This window comes from Cyprinodon tularosa, unplaced genomic scaffold, assembly GCF_016077235.1.
Source record: "Cyprinodon tularosa strain WSP-4 unplaced genomic scaffold, ASM1607723v1 ctg762, whole genome shotgun sequence".
NCBI classification, from domain to species: Eukaryota; Metazoa; Chordata; class Actinopteri; order Cyprinodontiformes; family Cyprinodontidae; genus Cyprinodon; species Cyprinodon tularosa.
Genome location: NW_024039521.1, coordinates 411,353 through 430,219, shown reverse-complemented (window position 1 = coordinate 430,219; position 18,867 = coordinate 411,353). Strand labels below are relative to the sequence as shown.

The 18,867-nt window shown below is 37.3% G+C and overlaps 1 protein-coding gene across 1 annotated transcript in view; it reads right to left on the bottom strand.

Annotated features, from left to right (window-relative positions):
• Positions 1-18,867, bottom strand: part of LOC119773514 (copine-9-like) — a 165,129-nt gene that overhangs the window by 27,976 nt on the left and 118,286 nt on the right. Inside the window, exons 11-18 of the mRNA XM_038270498.1 lie at positions 18,523-18,627; positions 15,158-15,199; positions 14,793-14,868; positions 13,791-13,844; positions 13,493-13,554; positions 12,994-13,040; positions 9,002-9,183; positions 3,847-3,974 (exon numbers count right to left, since the gene is read on the bottom strand). Of these exons, the coding sequence (XP_038126426.1) occupies positions 3,847-3,974; positions 9,002-9,183; positions 12,994-13,040; positions 13,493-13,554; positions 13,791-13,844; positions 14,793-14,868; positions 15,158-15,199; positions 18,523-18,627 (696 nt within the window). The remainder of the gene's footprint in view (positions 1-3,846; positions 3,975-9,001; positions 9,184-12,993; positions 13,041-13,492; positions 13,555-13,790; positions 13,845-14,792; positions 14,869-15,157; positions 15,200-18,522; positions 18,628-18,867) is intronic.

Genomic DNA, 18,867 nt, shown 5'->3' with positions numbered 1-18,867 from the left:
ATAGTTGAACCTAAGATCCAGGATGAACAATGTGGTTTTTCTCCCGGCCGCAGCACACAGGACCAGCTCTACACCCTTCATCGGGTGCTTGACGGTTCGTGGGAATTCACAAACCAGTCCACATGTGTTTTATGGATTTGGAGAAGGTGTTCGACCGTGTCCCTCATGGTGCCCTCTTGGCGGTGCTCTGGGAGTATGGGGTCCGGGGACCTCTGTTAACGGCTGTACGTTCTCTCTATGACTGCAGTAGAAGCTTGGTTCACATTGCCAGGAGTCAGACCTGTTCCTGGTGCATGTTGGCCTCCGCCAGGGCTGCCCTTTATCACCGGTTCTGTTTATGGACAGAATTTCTAGGTGCAGCCAGGGACCTTAGGGTGTTCAGTCTGGGAACCTCGGGATTTCATATCTGCTGTTTGCAGATGATGTTGGGCCTTGAAATCCGGGGCCATGTTTCTACACCGGAGAAAGGTGGACTCAGTGGCGAGCCCTTGTCTCAAGTGGAGGAGTTCAAGTATCTGGATTGAGGGAAAGATGGAGCGTGAAATCAATAGATGGATCGGTGGAGCATTGGCAGTGATGCAGTCGCTGTATTGGACTGCGTGGTGAAGAGGGAGCTGAGTCGGGGTCAAAGCTCTCAATTTACCAATCAATCTATGTTCCCACCCTTACCTATGGTCATGAGATCTGGGTAATGACCAAAATGAAAAAATCTCAAATACAAGCGTCCGAAATTAATTTATTTTGCAGGGTGGCTGGGCGTACTTTATCTGGGAGGATCTTGGAGTAGAATTGTTGCTCCTCCATGTCAAAAGGTGCCAGTTTTTTTTATATTCATGGTAAATTCCGTCTCCCATAGTTCCAAATATTCATACTTGAATGGAAATGATCTTTCTGCACCTCCAGGATCATTTTATTATTCCAGAAGAATGCGGAAAGCTCTCCAATAACATGAGTAAAACATCAGGCAACCGTTCAGCCACTCAGTTATTTAAATGTTTTTAAAGACCATTGTGTACCCTCTTTTTAAATGAGGAGCTCTTTCCATTAAAACCTGAAGGAGAGATTTACAACCGGAATTCGTAAGAAACTGTTCCATGGACACCATTAAAACAAAAGATGAGGCTTGATACTGCATACTTTTCAAAATAATTTTTTAATTCAGAATCTAATAATGTAGAAGCTGTTCCATGCTACCTTCACTAATAAGTGAGTGGTTAAGTGTGAGTTGTTATTTGGCCAAAGTCTCACCAACTTCACGTCATGTTAAAATATTTTTCTGTTATTTGATTAATTTGAATAGATGATTATTTACAGTCCATATGATTCTTTGTTGATAAAATGATATAATACAAAGTTGTTTCAATATTATTCACTGATTAATCTGCTGTATAATGTATTTGAATCAATTAAAATATCTGGGATCTTAAGAAGTTCAGGTTTTCTGTTTCTGTTAGGTCTTGTCCATGTTCTCTAATTCCGCCATCTCTCTTTAACTTGTTTTGTTCATTTTTGTGTTTAACTTAAAGGTTCTTTATTCTAGGGCTGGGTGATATAGAAAAAAAGCTTATCGATAAAAAAAAATGCATATTGATCGATATCGATAATTATTGAAAAGATTTGAAACCATATTTTATGTGCAGCTCTGCCTGGACTTTTTATAATATTGCTAAATGATTTAATTTTAATAAAAAACACAAACACAGACTTCAAATTAAATCTTTATTTAACCAACTTTTTTAACCATAACAGAATTGTTTTAAAGAAAAATAACTTAAGAGACCTGGGTTATGTTATTAAATACTGACAAAAGAATAAACTAAAGTGACTAGAAAAGTGACCAAAATAAATATAACAAATAAATAAATGCCCCCCTACCGCCGCCCCCGTTTCCTGCTTTAACCTGAGTTATTACTTTGAAGTTTCTGGCCCGTCAGCATTTTTCTCTGAATTGTTAGAACTACGTGGGAAACTGCCCAGAACTGAAAATATATATATATTTTCCCGAAATTCCCGAAGATTCCTCGGAGGAGAACCACGCCTACACAGCTCGTACTCCTGTGGCTGTGAGCGGCTGAGATGATAAAAAAAAAAAAGTTGGTTGTGTTATCAGACTTCGTTTTCACTGGTTCCCGACACATTTTCCAGATGACTGTGGTTTGTTTTTTGTCCGACTTGCCATGACCGAAATACTGCCAGACTGCCGAACTACAAAAACCTTTCCTTGGAACAATTTCCTCCGCCTCTCCTTGCTGCATCTTCATGTGCTCTGTGTTGGGGTTTGAGAGGGCGGTGCTTGGTGACGGCGTGCCTGGGTCTGCGATTGTGATTGGTTGGGAGGAAGCAGTGACTAGCATAAACCTACATGCTAGGCTACAATGAGAAGGAAGGAAAACTGCGTTTCTTTTTTATCAAACTTTTATCGACTCTCTTTTTTTCTATTGCGCCACACGTCTATCGATCGATATATATGGTAATTGAATTATCGCCCACCCCTACTTTATTCTATGTTAGATATTTTTCCTCTGTTCCTCTTTGTCTGGTCTTATTATTTTCTGCTTCTCCTCAGCTTTCTCTCTTTATTGGTCTCAGCTGTCTTTTTCTCCTCAGGATTGCTCCTACCTCCTGTCATGTCTTCTCCCCATAATCCACCTGTATTCGAACTGCCTGGTTGTCATTGTTCTGTGCTTGTTTCTTTAATTGTTGTATTCTCTGTCCCATTCCACTCCATGCCTGTGTCCCTGTCATATCTCTTGTTTCATATTTTATTCTCTATGATGTGTTCTACCCAGCAACAGCACACAGGGTACAATGGAGAACATGAATTCCACAACCAGTAATGAAACACATAGCACCATGGTTCACATTTTTTTAAGGTGTAAAGATGCATTCATAATAAGAAGAGCACAGGTAAACAAAAAAAGTTGCAGAAATAAGATGTTTCTTTCCAAGAAGAGAAAAATAAGATTTGTTCATGTAGAAGAAACACAATATTAGCCTCAACTGTCTAACAAGGCCCTAAATGTTTGTCATAAAAGACAGACTTTGGTCAATTATAATACCTAAGTACCTATAAATAGACACTACTTAAATCTCTGAACCCACAGTGGTTTTAACTTTTAGAAGATTGGAGTATATCTGTTTTCCATTTGCAAAAACCGTGACTTTGGATATTTCTGTATTTAACAACAGTTTTAGCTAAGTCAAAAGAGATTGCACAATTTCAAAGGCAGAGTGTAAATTGTATTTCTGCTTCAGTCAATCTTAAATCTATGGTATTCCATAAAATAATATTTCCTTCAAACCAATCAGAGAGGCTACAAATTATTACAGGGTTGTAAATAAGATCAGGCAGGAAATTGGTCCTAAATGTTTCAATAATATGTAGATTGAAGGTGGCTAGAAATTTCCTTAAAAAATAATTAGGGCCATCTCCCAAAAACCTTTTTAAACAACAGAAGAATGTGAAAGAGAAAATAAGTTTATGAGGCACCAGCCTTATAATTCTGTACAAAGTCACGATAAAAGGAAAGTACACCTTTTTTGAACCCTTCTCTTTTAACTCTAAAATTATGTCATTACAGTGTTTTTTTTCTTCCTGAACAGTGTCATAATCCAAACACATAGGACCTCGCCATTCAATCTAAAGCAACAGACAGTAAAAAACGAGGGCACACAAAGAACTGACAATTCAAGTGTTATTAAATAATGATCTTATTAATAAATAATAAACCTCTCTTCTTTGAGTGGACATTAATTCATTGGCTAGAATAAGTGGGATTCATTTCAACAGGGTGTCTATATTATTGGTAAAAATAATAAATAAATAAAATAAAATTTCAGGCTTACTTTGCTACTTTGTTGATAACGGGTGCAAAGTTAGTGGGTCCATAAAGCTGCACTGTCCTCAGGCTCTGGAAATAAGACTCCAAAACTCCCTCGATGCCTACACAGTTTGGATGGTCGCTGTCGCCATTCTGTAACACAGAGAATACAACATTTAGAAACCGTATAATAGGGAAACCTGCACAGGGAAGAACTTGTTTAATAGGAGGCAAGGGGATTGTGTAGTTTATTTATGAAATACTTTGTTGTTCCATTTTTTTCCCCCAAAAAAAAAAAGAAAAGAAAAAGAATATCTAATTCCTGTCTTAATGTAAATGGGTTATATGAAATTATAGGCTATTCTCAAATGTTGCACCAAAGCCTCATTTTGCATAAAATTGTGGACAGGCCATAAGAAAGCAAAGCATAATGTTTCATTGTATGAAGTGAGTTAAACTGGAAGAACATATATAGCCAAACTAAACTAGTTCACTTTACTGCAATACTGCAACTATAAACATGTTTTCTCACACTTCTGCTTAAGGGACAATATTTCATTTCCAATCATTATAGGGATACAATGATCCACTTCTAATCCAATCATTGATCCAATTCAGAAATAATATTATCCAAAATTAGGAGAAGGGAAATCAACTGAAAGAAAAACCAAACAAAGACTCATATCTTCTTTACCTTTAAGTTATTTTCAAACAAATATACAATTATTTCCCACTCTTTAGCCTATCTATCTACATTCATTTAATTGCTAAATGCACATAATACTTCTATAACATAAATTTATGGCTGTTAAAATGAAAAACATGTCACTGAAGCCAACCTCTTATTTATTGCTCATGATTTCACCATTAAAGGAGCGATAATATTTCATAACTAGGTAGGCTGCTGACCACTGTCTGTAGACCAAAACAAGATGTCTAACCTTTTTCTACTTTTCAGAGCAAACTCCAACCCTGCCCTGAACCGACCCTCCACCCTTCTAACTGAATGCCTCGAATAAACATATTTTCAAAGGATAAATACACAGAAAATCAGGATAATCTTTAACAGGAACATGTCTATTGAAGAATTAAAAACCTCATTTAATGCTTCTGGCAAGAGAAATTCCCTTTGGTCGGAGATGTTCAGGTCAACATTTCAATCGGGTGACTCTCCATTTTACTCCTACACAATGTTGTTGTGTCGGTGGCACTTTATAGGGGCTAAAGCCTGAGCTGGGTGGTAGCTCTGCTTATGGAAGTACATGCATCCAGCCCGGCTTGTAATCAAGAGGCTGGAGAACAACACAGAGAGGTGGTTAGGGTGGCCAGACGTCCGGCTTTAGGGTGGGCAGTCCGGATTTTAATTGCACTGTCCGGCGTCCGGCGCTGCATCCAGCCGGATGCGTATTTGTCCTCCTTTATGAGGCACTAGTCTTGTAGAGCAGATTTTTATTTATTTTTTTTGCTGGGCTGCAGCACAATATCCAATCATCAAAAATGCATCACTATCTGATCTAACAGATGATTGGCTAAGAGTGACGGCGTGTCAGGTAAAGATCTGCTTGTCATTGGTTACACAAGTAAACAAGGATCAGAATTATTGATGCAAAGTATTAAAGTTAGCGTCCTGTCAAAACCAGTACGCTAACTTTAACCCAGAATGGACAAAAGAGCGTGAATTTATGACCAAAGGTAGTGGAGATTCATTCCATGGTTTCTGCCACTTTGCCGATGCGATGTGAGCGTAAGCATTCGAGGAAAAGCTGCAATTGAATGGCATACGAGTACAGATTAACATAAAAGTAATATACGTGCAGCAGCAAACTCTTCAATGTTGGCTTTTACGTTAAGTTTTGTCGCCCCTGGATGCTAAAATAACTTGTGCAGAGCTGCAAGGTGGACTATACTATAAAACATCGCTAGTCCTACGGAAGTGTAGACTGTGACGTGAAAGTGGATTTCAGTGATTGGCCTATAGCTAAAGGGATGACCACAAAGACAGGTCTGCTGCACACAGACACTTAAGATAAGTTCCCAAAAGACTGAGGCTCTTAAAAATAAAGCTATACTTTTAGAGCAGTTAAATGTGTTTTCTACAATCTCTTTTGTTGTTTAAAAAATATTAGGCTATTTTATTATGAATGTTTATTGTTAAAACGATTTTTTTAATGTTTAAGTCCACACATCTTATGCTTTGTGGTATTCTGCACTTTAAAGATTCATCTTGGTGGTCACTTTTTAAACACCACAATGTATTAAATAGATGCAAATGCTGGGAACCAATTCTTTTTTACATTTCTTTGATATTTTGTTCTATTCAGCTACACAAGCATCCTCTTTGAACTACTAAGAATTGTACTATAAATTTGACTTTACCTTATTCTTATGTACACCTTAGTAATTTATTGATATGCCACACAATGTCCTCCTTTTTGGTGCTATAGAAATGGCCACCCTAGAGGTGGTGTTTGATGTCATACCATTAGTTCTTCACATGAATATTCATCAGTTCTTTCAATCTAAAATAATGAATTATGTTTTTTTGTTCCTTTGAATAAGTGAAGTACACCACTTTCAATAGGCAAAAATCAAGAGAAAACTTTAGCATGTAACGACAAAACCAGACTTTTAACATAATTTGGCTAAACAAATGTCATCAACAACAAGTGGCGGACAGTCAGAATGAGGAACAAACCAGCAATAGGGCAGGATTACTGTTTATATTTCCTAAATCTTTATTTTCATTACAGAGCATGGTAAAAGAGGGGAAGAGAGGAAGTTGTTGGGATTAAATATAATATTGTGTTTTTTTTCCCCCTCTATGCTTAGTTGTTACCATAGGTCTGGGGTTCCTAAACCTTTTCACGTTATGGTCCCCCAAACAAAACCAGCTTCTGAGTGGAGACCCCCTTCCCAAACTAACAGACAACGCAACAAAATCCAAAAGTAGAATTCACTTTTTTAATGTTTTTTTTTCTTATTTTTAGTAGTGCTGTCAAAATTATCGCGTTATTATCGCGTTAACGCGAGGCCATTTTAACGGCGATAATTTTTTTAACGTGAGATTAACGCTATGTGGTTTTATGGTACAATTTTCCAAGTACATCCCGCTGCAGCCTGCGGGAAGGCGGGGCTATTTTCCCCCAGTCTGTGCATTTCTCATAGGCTTCCAGAGCGGAGCTCCTCAAGGAAAAAAGACGCTCATACACTGGGTAGCGCTAGTGCCTTTTCTTTAAGCCCCACAACCAACAAACAAGTTGAGTGTCTGGTAACTAGTAGCAACCTGAAATACGCTGAGAAAACAGATTACTGAGGTGAAATGGAATCTGCTACGGCACTCTTGCTGTCACAGCTCGGTATCGTGTGTGTGTGTGTGGGTGGGTGTGTCTGTGTGTGTGTGGGTGGGTGGGTGGGTGTGTGTGTGTGTGTTCTCATTTTTGTTAAGAGTCTGAAAAGTAACTTTCATAGACTGCCTCCATCTAGTGATGTCGGTCTATTGATTTTGATGCATTGATTGAAAATTGTTCATTATTATCTTGGTTAATTAACATCTAATGTTAACTGTACTACATTTTATAGCAGTAGGGTAAAATGCTTGTCTTTGTTCAAAAGACTGTATTAACTGTAAAGACTGTCTTTTACATCAGCCTGTTTTCAGGGCCTTTTTTTTGGCTACATATTTGTTATTTTTTGCTACATGCCATCTTCTTGCCATATGTTTCTATGGCATATATCAGTATCTGTGACCTGTTCTTATTTTAAAAAAAGAACATTGGCACAAACCTAGCCTGTATGTATTTTTTGTATGTCATCGAGAGTATTTGAATGATTTTCAATCAGAAAAAAAATTTGCGATTAAAATGCGATTAATCGCGAGTTAACTCAGGCATTGATGCGATTAATCGCGATTAAAAAAATTTAATCGATTGACAGCACTAATTTTTAGTCAACTGAGGTCTGCAATTCTAACTGAATAGCAAACTTTTCAATAAACTGTTGATGAGCAGAACAAAATGTTCAAGATGTTTGAAAAAAAAATCAAAACTCTCTCAGGTGTGTGTGAAGTGGGACAGGCATTAAGCTGGGCCTAATGTCTCTGCCTAGTGTAATTTGCATATCATTATCGAACTGTAGAGGTGCTCCATGTTTTGTTTTAAGTACTTTTATAGTTAAAAAGCCACACTCACACAAGCAGGTTATCACAAAAGGTATTTTAGTCGCCTTTCAGCCATTGGTCATACATAGATGGATGGGATGAGCCTTAAACTACGGTTTTTAATGTATATGTTTGTTAGCTAAGTAGGATTACTAATTATTGGTTATGAGGAAAAAACCTATATTCCTTTTACAGTTTTTCTTATAGATAGTCAAATTTTCTCAGTCCCCAAACCAAAGATGTTTCTTCCTAGCCTTAATGATTGGGGCGTCATAAAGAGATTTGTCTACTGTTAAGCCAGTCTAAGGTATGATGAAATAGAAAAGGCAAAAACACAGTTCAGCCCTTTGAAACATAGGCACATTGGTATGGTATTTTGGTTGGTATATTGGTATGTTTACACAAGAAAAAATCAGTTGGAAAAATAATTATCTAATTTAGCGATGCTGAGCTAAGCCTTTAAGGTATTTGGAGAATTAAGAGACTACATCTAATTCCGAATCACATTTTTGTGGTTAATTAGTACCTTAATATCATAAATTTTGTCGGGACAGAAAGACATTTTTACACCAGCAGTTTTCTGCTTGCAGTCTGTAGAGAACAGTATAATGTAAATATATAGTACATACTGTATGTTGCCAGCATGATATTTGGGGAGCTCAGACATAAAGTAAAAGTCAAGATGTAATACTAACAAAAATTACAGAATTAAAAAACAAATTTAAAAATGTATTTTTATTCATCCACCTCTCCTTTTAATTCAGCTTCTTTAAATTCCTTGTAAAGCCCTTGAAGAATTACCTTGTATTTAACAAAACAAGCCCCTCAGTTTCATGTGACCACCTCCTACCATTCCCTCTTGATTGAATGAGGTGAAAGTAGAGGGTTTCTGCTGGATTCCCGCTGGCAGGCAGATGAGCCATCATCTTAATTTGTGTGCCCAGCTGTTGTTACAGCCACTCATCTTTGTCCAAGTCAACTACAAGTGTGCGTTTATAAGTTTATTTTTATGAGTATGTCTTACCAGTGGGAAGGCATGGGAGATTTTACCATCAGGGGGCAGCTTAGCTCCAAAACCGTAGGCAGGAAAAAGCTTGTCACTGTCGTAGTCCTGGATAATCTCCCCCACTGCTTTTAGGGCCATGGCATATGCATTCATCTGGTAGGGACTCATATAATGGAGGGAGGTGGGCTGGGATGGATTACCTTAGAACACACACACATTCCCAAAATACAAAACAGTAGCAATAAGGAATAAGATCTGTCCACCTTGTTTGAAAATGTTTTCACCAATATCATACTGCTCTATTTGCTGATGGTCAAACATTGTCTGAGTGGAAAAACATCACAGAAGAGGCACCTAGCAGGAGTTGTATGATTAATAATACACTTTATGTTCTTGACCGAATGAAATAACATGCTGTAGCAATTTAACATTTAAGCCTGTTTTGAGCATGAGGTATTCTGTTTATTTTGAAAAAAAAAAAATGTATCTTGTCTGTGTCTGATTCTTTAAAAAAATTACTTCAACATGCCTTACCTGACAGCAAGGAGTTAAAAGAACTGGATGCTGGATGTGAGACAGTTTCTACATCTATTAAATTCTCTTCCCTTACTTCATACAGGCCTATTTTCCCCACATTCCAGTATTCAAAGGCATACAGTATAAAACAATTTTAAATTTTAAAAATGTAAAATTTATTTTTCCAGGACAAAATCCATTAAGATTCTTGAATGTCTTGGCCGAGATGAGAAATAGCATAATGTGCAGACAAACTCTTACATTTACCTTCATGACCTCCATGGCCAATCAAGTATGGGACCTTTCTTTTTTTTTCTAATTCCTTGTTACACCCACAGTATATTACTTTCAATACTCCCCATCATTAGTTAGAACTGAGGAAGCCTCTGCTGAGGAAGCCTGGTTCTGCTGGAGGTTTCTTCCTGTTAAAAGGGAGTTTTTCCTCTCCACTGTTGCCACAAGCATGCTTAGAGTGAGGGATTGTATCCGAGTCAATGAGTCGATGCAATCAGCTGGTTTTCCTTAGATAGAAAACTTTGAATCTATTTGACTGGATGATCTGATGAACTGTAAAGTACCTTGAAATGACGTGTTGTGAATTGGCTCTATATAAATAAACCGAACTGAATTGAATTGAATGAGAGGCAAAACATCTTCTGGGAAACTTCACGTCCATTAGCCTAAACTGAACTTTTCAAGCTTGACCATCACAGATCTGCTCCATTTACCAACAATAATATTATTTCTAGATCTTTCACACAATCAATAAGATTGAAAACATTAAAACTGAGAAAAAAAAAAACTCAGATTACGTCTCTGTCACCGTGTCTACAGTAAAATAAAGCTATAAGATATATGTCTAAAACCTTTTTTAGTTTCTGTTCAAACTATCTAAATAAATAATACTTTGGTGTATATCTTACAACATGTAATTTCATACAAACCTCTGCACATTAAGTCTACCTTTATTTTAGTTCTTTGTTCTATGGATTGATGAGCATGTTTACATAAATAAATAATAAGTAAGTAAATGATACATGATGTTCTTCCAAGTAACAATTTCTGTCTGCTGATTGGCATCTTTGCAAGCTCTTTCCAAATAAATTCTTGGTTGTTTATTTCTTAGAATAGCACATCTAAAGCTTGAATTACACCACTACTATAGGCCAAACACAGGTTTTTATGATGTGTTTAGTTATGGTTGCTCCCAAAAAATGTAATCAGTAGGGTTTAAGAAAAACCAAGAGATACCCTTGAATGGTTTGCTTGGTGTTGTATGACATGCCTGTCCTAGGTAAAGCAGGAACAGAGGTGGTCATAAGTGTAGCGCATTTGAGTAGAAAACCCCCCCAAAACATTCAGAACTCAAATCCAAAGAAAAAATAGCAAGTAAATGTCTTGTTGGACTACATGAATAATGGAAGAGATGCAGTCAAACAACTCTATTGAACTCCAACGTAACAGAAATCCCATGAAACAGACTTTCTTCTTTCAGCTATTTTGCCCTCCTAGATAAGATAAGATGTAATATTAGAGCAATTGTGGCCCCGAAACAATCCATGCCTCTTACGCAACTATGTCACACTGGCTTGTTCAAAAATCTTTAAAACAGACAGCACAGATGATGGTGGACATTTTCTCATTCTACCATGTTTGATTCCGTTCACTGGACCAGATCAGCAATGTTTTCACCTTTTTAATCAATGATCCTTTGAGAAATCTCCATGAAAACAAGTGGTTATAAGAGCACCAAAAGATATGAAAAAATGCCCAAATGTGAAATCTAAGCAATCACAATAAAAAGCCAGGTGATGAAAGGCAGGAAAACATTGTGGAGCTAATTGGTTTTGCTTTCCATTTCAGGAGTTTGGTATTCTTCTCAGAGATTAACTTTAAAATTATTCTAAAAACCCATTTTTGCCCCGCTAAAACTGACAGCTGAGTGGAGGAAAACCACATCTTTGATATAAGTAAATATAAAAGTGGGTCAATAGGAATATGAAGGGTAATTACATTGTTATGATGCTGAAGCGTTTTCCAGCACATCAGTTATGGCACATAATATCATATTGTTCATACCTGAATGCCATCTCTCACCACTGGCCTTTAGATAAGATTTTCTAAACTCTCTGTCTTCTACTCTGGGTTTTCTACTTTTACAGGAGATAAAAGTGATGCAGTGATGTATTATCTCTTATCTAACTCCACTCTCAGATACTCCACATGTGTGCCTTATGGCTCAGGACAAGATCAATACTAAATGGATCATGGTATTTATGTGTTAGTAAATCTGTAACGATGAAGAATCACATTTAACAGGAAATAAAAGGGCACAACTGTATTCTAAAATGTGTTGCATTATAAAAGTAAAGTATTTACCTTCAAACATGACTTTATCACCCACAGTTTTGCGCTCTTATAATGTGCTGCAAAAGGACAAAATATTTCCCTACCTAGTTTAAAGTAATACTGGGGAATAGTGAACATCGCATTTATTTCTGTGTAACTTCAATCTAATCTAAATCCTTATTACTGTACTTCTCTAAATGAACAAAACCTTCTGCAATGACATGCTTGTTGTTTTTAATGCATATCTGACATGAGCTGAAATAAGAAGAGATTCTTATTAACAATTACAAGCAAAATCATAATTAGTTATATCTTTTACAAAAAGATGTGAGAATAAAAAAACTTAACATAAGTTATTTTCTAAAGTTTTCATTTCCAATGTGAATGAGGTGGTACTTGAAAAACTGGTTAGAAGTGGTTTGAATCACTTCAACGCACCTTGATATGCTGAGGCCTTGGAGCTCCGTGCTATAGAATACAGTTTTTAAGTGTGCAAAAAAAAATAAAAAAATATTCTTAAAAAATAATTTGATTGGATGGATGGATGGATGGATGGATGGATGGATGGATGGATGGATGGATGGATGGATGGATGGATGGATGGATGGATGGATGGATGGATGGATGGATGGAAGTTAAAGTTTGGAAGTGCAATGCTGACTATAACCAGAACAAGAACACCCCCACAATCCACATGAGTTGTCTTGGGTTGTTTAAAAACTCCTTCCAGGGGCCAGAGGAATCAACCGATAAAATAATCTTTTGCTCTCCACCAGAACCCTGAAGATGGGTCATAGATCTATCATTGTCCTAAAAATTAGGGGAGCCAGTCAAAAAAAAAAACCCTCATGACTCTAAAGAAAGTCTTCTCAATGTCCTCCAAGGATCTGCGGTTAACTTGGTGACGGAAATGTCTTTTAATAATATATGTTCCTACCAAGTTTGAACTTTTAATCTATGTCCTTTAAACTTTATACCTTGTGTGTTTTCTGGAAGTTTAGCAGATCAATTCTATTAAAAGGAAACTACCATGAAAACCTGGTACTGTTTGTTTTAATAAGTGAAAATAAATTATAGAATTAGCATGGGATAAAAATACTCCATTGCCCACTATCTGTCTAAAGGGAAGCCTTTCAATGACTTACCATTAGATGCTGTAAAGTCAATAGCTACTGTGAAGTTCAGTTGCGTCCTGTTGCATATAGAGTGAGAACAACAGACAACATAATGTGCTTCAGTAAACTTAAAAAAGATTATACATCCAACACACAGTCAACCATAAATACACACTGCAATTCAATCAATTTCTGGTTGGCTGCTTGGTGGCTAATTAGTATGGCATGACAAACAGCCAATTCAATACGCTGAAGGTCTAAATGAGTCAAACTAATGGAAGCAGTTATTAAAAGTAAACTATATGAATTACATAACAGCAAATTGTGTTCAACAATGAGAACTGAGAACAAACAGGAATTCAATACCATGCCTAAATTGTAGATTTAGAGAAAATCCAATAAAGTTTTTGTAGCCAAACACATGAAGATAAACACACAGACTTAGGCAGTACACAGACAGGCACAAGCAACCAAAAATGGGGTCTATTGACTTGTGCTGGGTGTCGGGGCTACTTTTCATTCCACTCACCCTCCGCGGATGAAGTCCACAAAGGTATACTCCGACTCCACTTTGAAGGACAGCAGAGTTACCTGGCAAGCACAAACAAACACACGCACAGGCCATCACACAGATGGTGGACGAATGAACGGAGGAGAAGGACAATAACATTGGCTCACAGAAGAGAGGATGGTAAAGAAAGAAAACAAGGTGACCATGAAAGTCAATGAGAGGAGCAGGTCCAAAAAATGAAAAATAAATATTTCTTACAAAGAAAAACAGCGTTAAGAACATGGCTGCAAAGAGGAACTGATCAGGGTAAACTTACAGTGCCAGAATTTATGTATTTCTTCTTTTTGCCTTTCTTCTTGGGATTTAAAACCTGTGGATGAAAGGAAAAGTCGTTAACTTAATGAGGAAATGATTGAAAAAAAAACTCTTTATACTGTAGAGGGACTCGAATGAGCATGAATAATTCAATTTATTCTGAAAGATGTTTAAATCTCTGCAGAGAGCATCCATCCATCCATCCATCCATCCATCCATCCATCCATCCATCCATCCATCCATCCATCCATCCATCCATCCATCCATCCATCCATCCATCCATCCAGGAGGGTTACGAGAGGCTCTCTTGTATTTTCATTTGGGCCTTAATATTAATGAGTTTTCTCTAAATCAAGCATTCCTCTGTAGTAGAATTTAATGAGCTGTGAGCCATAATGGAGTTAGCAGTTCAAGAGCTTTATGGCCAATTCTTGAGCTTGTGTGTACATATTCCCAGCAACTAAGAAGTCCCCTCTAATGAATAATTCTGTCTCTTCTTTTGTTTTCCTGCAACCCCTTCTCATTTAACTCTGAAGAAGTTCATTTAAAATGTTTTGGTTTTTTGCTTTTGTTACTGATTTTACATATATTATTGCTCTAAAGCACATGGTAAAGGATACATGATTCCAAGATAAAAGCAGAAAAAAAGTGACAAGCAGTGATGTGCAGTGCCACTTTTTAAATTAGCAATATTCCACACAAATTTGCACAGAGCATAGCTCAGTAGGTCTAATGTGCTTTATGTGTATTTTTTGTTCCTTTTATCAACTCCTTCATGATTGATGAAAGCACTTTTGGAGTAATCTGGTTCCATGTTTTCTGTCGATAACAGCATTTATTCTGTTTTGAGTCCCAATGACTTAAAAAATTACTCAGTGTTTAACAGTGACATATCCACAAAACCAGATACAATTTGTAAGGTGCCAAATGTATTTCACATCAATAAACTGGACACACAAGCCAGAATGAAATGAAAGTACAGTAAACAAAGTGTGTGTTTTACCTCATAGACATTGAACTGGTTCTGCCCCCGAGACAGCTCTCTGTAGCTTGTGGTGAACTCTCCGATGAAGTCATGGCTGCAGACATAAAACGTGAGTTCCCATTCAGATGATTGAGCAGGAGAAAACATTTTACAAATGAAGAGAAGCTTATTTTCTTCATCGTTAACTCAGACTTTGCCATGCAGATGTTCACTATATACTGAAATATTCAATTTCCTTGCTAATATAAATTTGCCATTCTTAAAATCTTAAATATTTGAAAAAAAAAAAATACAAATGTGGCATTTAATTTCTTTCTAGCAATTAGGAGGGATAAACGTGAATCATCAGGCTTTAGAGTGTGCTGATTGACAAATGCTTTTACCTTCCATCTCGGTCCCAGTCAAACACGTCTACTTTTACAGTCCTAAAAAAGGAAAAGAATTAAACCTGAGAACAAAAAGAAACTTTTGTCTGTGAAATTTCTGCTAACCACATCTAACCACTGCTGTCAGTTAAAAAGAACAGCAGGTTCTGGTTTTAAAGAGAGAACAAAAAATTCTACATCATTGTGAGCGCAGATGAAAAAATTACACATTCACTGAATAAATGATGAAAGGAGAGTAAGCGCTGGTTATTACAAGCCAGAGAGAGAGAAACATTATATAGAGATAGCATAGAATACTGAAGAAATATCTTTAAATTATCATATATTACCACAAAGATTATTCTAGCCTCAGGTTAACGGTCAGATGTAGAGATATTTGTTTCGTTGATATGAACAGCACTTTATTTTGCAGCTAAAAAATCATTAGCATACAGAGCAGGTAGAATAACATAAATCTCTCCCTGTAAATATTTATAGCCCTTAGTGTCTCCTCTGGGTGTTGAGTAAATTACCTTACTGAGGATATAATGTTAGAAAAAGAAAGAATGCAACCACGGTACATTTTTAGGAAAAACTTTCAATGTATTAGTTTTCAAATGTTTACTAGCTACCAAATAAAAAGGGAAAGAAAGAAAAAGCCCTAAACAAAGAAATATAATGTCCCCAAAGCAGGAGTTGGACTCATTTTTCCCCTTGAAACAGATCCAAGTTTAAGGATTTTTTGGACATGTAAAGGGCTGAAAGTATAAAAAACCTTTAAGTTAAATGTCATTATTCATTGTTTTTTTTTTTATGTTGTCCTCCTCTGCCTGTTAATATTGTGTTTGTTTGTTTTGAATATTACTATATTTTCAATTTAAAACTTTAGTGTTGGTCTTCATTCACCTCCCAGGCTCCATTACGAACCAGTCTTCTGATGCTACTAACCGTTCACAGCATTGTGAAGCTGAACCAATAGCATTAAACTACACTTTATTCTGCTTTCCCTGCCTCCTTGTTCAAACATCATCATCTAACCCAGCATAGCACAAGACAGGTATGACTAATTTAAAGCACTGTTCAGAAAATTTTATATATATATTTTTTTTTCGTAGTGTTCATTTAAATATATTTGTGTGATACCTTAGTATCTGATTGATTTTTGGTAATCGACTACCTTAAGTTATAGCCCCCCCGGAGAAAACTCCACCATCCGCCACTGTTTTCGATATATCTACTTTACGAAGGGGTCACACTAGGAGGGATTTAAAAATTCTGATAAAATAAGTGATAAATAGGTGAATCAAATTCCTGGAACCCTAACCTAGCTTTGGAGACATTATATTTCACCTTTCTAGCAAGTCGGAAGCTAGAACTTGTCAGGGTGGATGATGAAACCTAGAATAGCTTGTTTAAACTGAAAGCAAAAAGTAAAATAATGTCTTTTTTTTTTTCTATCGTCAGAGTTTTGACATATCTTTATGCAGATGTCTCAGTCTAGTTGTTTTCACTGTATGTATGATTAGATATTAATGAACAAACATGACCCATATGTTGAAATATGTAACTTTATTAAGGAGCTCTAATAAAGTGAAAGACTCTTCCATTCAACCAGTTTGAAGCAGCTGTATGAAGCTTCATTTTGTTCTGCATGCAAAAATCTGTGATCTGTGTGAGAGCTGACTGTCACACATGAATTCATGTAGTGTTGTTCTATATCATGATTTTCATAACGGAATTTTTTTATTGTATTTACATATTTATTTCTACAAAAAGAAGCGTTCAGTTGTCTGATTCTTTAAGCATCCAGTACTTCAACATGGAGGCCCGCACTAAAGGCAGAATATACAACACTTAAAGGTACACTATGCAACCGGTGTTGATTTTCCAGCGAGGCTCCCCCCAGAGGGCGAAAGTAAAAGTGCACTGTCGTAAATATGCACAGCTGTTCTCCTGGTTTCTCCGTCAAGCCAGGCGCGGTTGTTATGAGCTTAGCAGACAGGCGAACGCAACGAATGACTGACGCGCGTTACGCGCCGCAAACGCGCTGCTGCTCGAGATGGAAAAATTAAATTTTTGCTGCTCGACACGCCGCGTCAACCAATCAGAGAAGCTGATCTGGGAGCTGGCAGGGAGAGGGACACAGCGCTGATGATCAGAGCGCTATCATTACTCCTCTTAAACAGTTTATTGACGCCTAAATTAACTTAAAATGCAGAAATCTGCCGGCAGAATATGTTCGCTTTTATTATCCTGCTGCCTGCAGTTTGGATTATTTAGATGAAAAACACCTACCAGCTGCCGCGGTGAACCGCGAGGAGGCGACCCAGCCAGAGGCTGCCGATGAAGGGGTTCCAACTGTCGGCGCACCGCTGGCATGTGGAGGTCTGAGCGGCTCCGACAGAAAAAATATTGGAAGGCAGGATGATAATCTGAATGAACTGACTGAACTGATTACGTTTTCAGGTGTATTTTCTCACTTAAAAACATATTAAAACTACTTTATTCCCACTGATCACAGCAAATATAGCTGCAAGGCAGAGAAAGGATAGTGAAGCTCCGCCCAACGCGCGTCAGACACACTTTTGCACCGCAGCCAGAGCAGCAAAGCTGCTTCAGCCGTGCGTCAGAACTAACTGGTACAAGCAGCAAAAATGAAGCAGCAGACGCGATTTTGCTGCGTCCGGTGTGAAAGCAGCACTGCACAAAGATCGCCACTGTGCTAGCAACGAGCATGCTTTTAACTGGGGGGTGTAGCAGTTCTCGCCGTAAAGCAAGACCGACTCTCACGAGACTTCTGAGCCTGTGGGTGCGGGTCGGTGCTCCTGCAATTGCAAGTGCGGTATTTCCCCCACAGACCACCAGGGCGGCCGAGAATACCTTTGTTCAACCTGAAATGACTCATTTAATCATCCAAAACGTTATGGAACACATTAATTAACTGAAAAATGTTGCATAGTGTGCCTTTAACATTATACATTTTTTTGCTGTTAAAAAATGTGAGTTGATAATAAGTCCAATAATTAAAGAGTGGACCATGTGCTATAGAATGGACTATATGTAACACCAAGTGGCTATTCCACCAGTCAGCTCGGTCGGTGCTGATTTGGTATGTATAACAGACATCTGTGTGAACACTGAGTCAGTCTCAATAACACCAGTGCTGGTCCTTTGGACATCATGACCGACTGCTGGCATTATTCTGACCGCCTCAGCAAAGGACAATGTCAAACATTTAAAACTTGATTTGGAACTTTTTACATTTAATTAGATTTGTTAAAGATATGAGTGTTTCTTTCCTTACTGTAAACTAACTACATTTCTCAAAATAGTTTATCTTGTGTCATGTGGGATTGTAAAGATGTGCAAATATTTTTTCCAACCTGTCATAGTCACCGTTGCAGAGAGCTCTAACAGGGATAGTGAAGGGCTGCCACACCGGGTTCAGTGTATTCTTGATCACCTCCGTCTTGTGGCAGATAGTGAACCTGCCAGAACAAAAATTTGAGAAATGAAGCCCTTAAAACTTTATTTCCCTCCGTTATTCCAAACAAAGAATTAAAACAGTTTTGTAGATGTAAAATAACTGATGTTATTATTAATAAAAACAAATTTATGGAAAAAAGTAACAACAAAAATACAAACACAGTGACAGGTAATAAAAACCGATTAAGAAGAAACAGGCAGACGAGTCAATTTATGCCCAAAAAGTAAACTGAGAATCAAAT